General features: G+C 38.8%; 1 protein-coding gene across 1 annotated transcript; it reads left to right on the top strand.

The window, feature by feature from the left end:
- The first annotated feature begins 1,418 nt into the window (after nucleotides 1-1,418).
- LOC139169166 (olfactory receptor 5T17-like) lies at nucleotides 1,419-2,387 on the top strand. Its single transcript, XM_070754993.1, has one exon. The coding sequence runs from the start codon at nucleotides 1,419-1,421 to the stop codon at nucleotides 2,385-2,387; it is 969 nt and encodes a 322-aa protein (XP_070611094.1).
- Nucleotides 2,388-2,745: the final 358 nt, after the last annotated feature.

The raw sequence follows: 2,745 nt of genomic DNA, 5'->3' as shown, positions 1-2,745 counted from the left end.
TTTTCCCCATGAGGGATAATTTCAATTTGGACCATCTGGAAAGATCTTTTTGTATCTCTTTAAGCAATTGCTCGTAATTGTCTTTTTTTATAGTACTATAGTTTGAGGTCATCCATATACCTAGGTATTTAATTTTTTTTGTAACTTTTATATTAATTAAGTTTTCCAAAAAGAGTACCTGCTTTGAAGTCATGTTTTTAGTTAGGATTTGGGTTTTCGTCTTATTAATTTGTAGGCCAGATATTTCGCCGAATTTTTCTATTTCGCCAAACATGGTGGGTGCGGTTTGTATTGGATCTTGTGCTATGAATACAATATCATCCGCGAAGGCCTGCAGTTTGTATTGTTCTTTTTTGACGGTAATGCCCTGAATTTGAGTATTATTTCTTATACTTTTCAAAAATGTTTCTATTGCTAAAATAAAGATGAGTGGAGCTAATGGACATCCCTGACATACACCTTTTGTTATGGATATTTTGTCTGTGATATCATTGTTAAAGAGAATTCTGGCGGATTGGTTAGTGTAAATGGCTTTGATTAGATTACAAAATTTGAAGCCAAAGTTCATATATTCAATTTGCTTTATAAAATATTGCCACTGAAGACTATCGAATGCTTTTTTTAAGTCCATAAATATTAATGCAACTGTTTTATTTTTAATGTTTATCGTAGTATTCGATAGTGTTCAGTATCATTCTTGTGTTTGTTGCTATATTTCTTGATGGAAGAAATCCGTTTTGATCCGAATGAATAATTTTGTTTAATATTTTCTTTAATCTGTCCGCAATTATTGATGTGAATATTTTATAATCTGTGTTGAGTAATGCTATGGGCCTATAGTTCTCTAAAAGGTATTTGTTTTGAGTGTCTTTAGGAATGAGCGTTAAGTATGCTTCAGACCAAGATGTGGGAAGTTTTGCCTTAGTAAGTGCATTATTGTAAATGTCTAAGAGTATAGGTATGATTATTTCTGTATGTTTTATTAATTACTGTACTTTTTGCAGGGATTTCTGGGTTCTTCCAAGCTTGTGCAAATACTATCCTAGCTGTGGTGGTGATAGGTATTACTAAGTATTTAATACATTTATTATATGCCGCCCCGAGTCTGCGGAGAGGGGCGGCATACAAATCTGATTAAACTAAACTAAACTAAACTATATAGTTTTTTTAAAAATAAATTCCCAGGAGAAAGAGCTGGGGTGTAAATTCTATTGATACTTTGATTATTTCCTGCAGTCATTTATGTATTTTATACCTTGTGTTTTTGCTGATATTGCTGATATTTTTTAATTCATGTCATACATTGTTTAATTTTTCCAGATGGCCTTGAGGAAGTCCTGTGGCTCCTTCATGCTTGTTAAGCTTCTTCTCCGTGCTATGGTCTAAAACCAGAAGCTGGCCATGAATTCTAACTCTTGATGGATGTCATAGAAGGTGTCAATGGTACCCTGCAGGTGACCGAATTCTTGTTCCTGGGTTTCTCTGGCGTGCCCAGAGGACGCCCCTTCCTCTTCCTGCTCTTTCTGGCCATCTACCTCATCACCTTGATGGCCAACTCAATGATATTCATCTTGATCCAGCTGGATTCACGTCTCCACAGTCCCATGTACTATTTCCTCAGCCATCTGTCCTGCTTAGACATTTGCTGTACCTCCGTCACCCTTCCCACCATCCTGGTGAACCTCCTGCGCCAGCAACCCACCATCTCCTACAACGATTGCATGGCCCAGATGTTCTTTCTGATGAGCTTTACGGGAACTGAATCCGCACTGCTGGCTGTGATGGCCTATGACCGCTATGCCGCTATCTGCGAACCTTTGCACTATTCTCAACTCATGAGTAGGCGAGTGCGAGTCCCTTTGGCTACGGCTTCATGGTTCTGGGGCATGATTGATTCTGCCATTCACACTGCCCTGGCCACCGATTTGGTCTTCTGCGGAGCCAACCAGATCCATCACATCTTCTGCGATGTCCCACCGCTCTTGAAAATTGCTTGCAGCGACACCTATGTCAATGAGATGACTCTTCACATGGCAAGTATCGTTGTGGGCCTGACTCCTTTCCTACTTGTCGTCGTTTCCTATGTCTACATCTTATCTACAATTCTGAAGATCCATTCTAGCACTGGAAGGAGGAAGACTTTCTCCACCTGTGCTGCCCACTTGATTACAGTCGTTGTCTACTTTGGGATGATCAACTTGAATTACAACCGTCCCAGTGCAGGCTACTCCTTGGGAGTGGACACCCTGATCTCCGTCTTATTTTGTGTTGTCCCTCCCATGCTGAACCCCCTAATCTACAGCTTTCGAAACAAGGAGGTTAAAGGGGCCCTACAAAAACTTCTGAAAATTCAGGAGAAAGATGATGCATCTCCTAGAAAGCACTGAAGGCAGAACTTTGGTCTCTTTCCTACTTTCCCTGAATGTCATTTTTAGGAGACCAGCAATAGGGTTTTTTTCAGACTGTTGTGTGGTTGCAAATTCCAATCTGGCTTGGTTTTTTTAAAAAAAATAATTTATTTAAAACAAAACACACATAAAAGCACACACATACACAAAAAGAAAAACACGCCCATCTGAGATGATTCCATCCCAATTTCCCTCAGAAGCACAAACGGAAATGTATTTTTACATTATTTGAGAATATTTTTCCCTGTATATTAGAAACATTAAAACATAGAAGATTGAGGGCAAAAAAAAGACCTCATGGTCCATCTAGTCTGCCCTTATACTATTCCTTATATTT

Source organism: Erythrolamprus reginae, chromosome 6 (assembly GCF_031021105.1).
Source record: "Erythrolamprus reginae isolate rEryReg1 chromosome 6, rEryReg1.hap1, whole genome shotgun sequence".
Classification (NCBI taxonomy): Eukaryota; Metazoa; Chordata; class Lepidosauria; order Squamata; family Dipsadidae; genus Erythrolamprus; species Erythrolamprus reginae.
The sequence above is the reverse complement of the archived record's forward strand: the minus strand, read 5'-3'. Positions and strand labels throughout refer to the sequence as shown.

Coding starts and splice junctions, on each gene's coding strand:
- LOC139169166 (XM_070754993.1), top strand. CDS start 1,419: ATGGATGTCATAGAAGGTGTCAATGGTACCCTGCAGGTGACCGAATTC.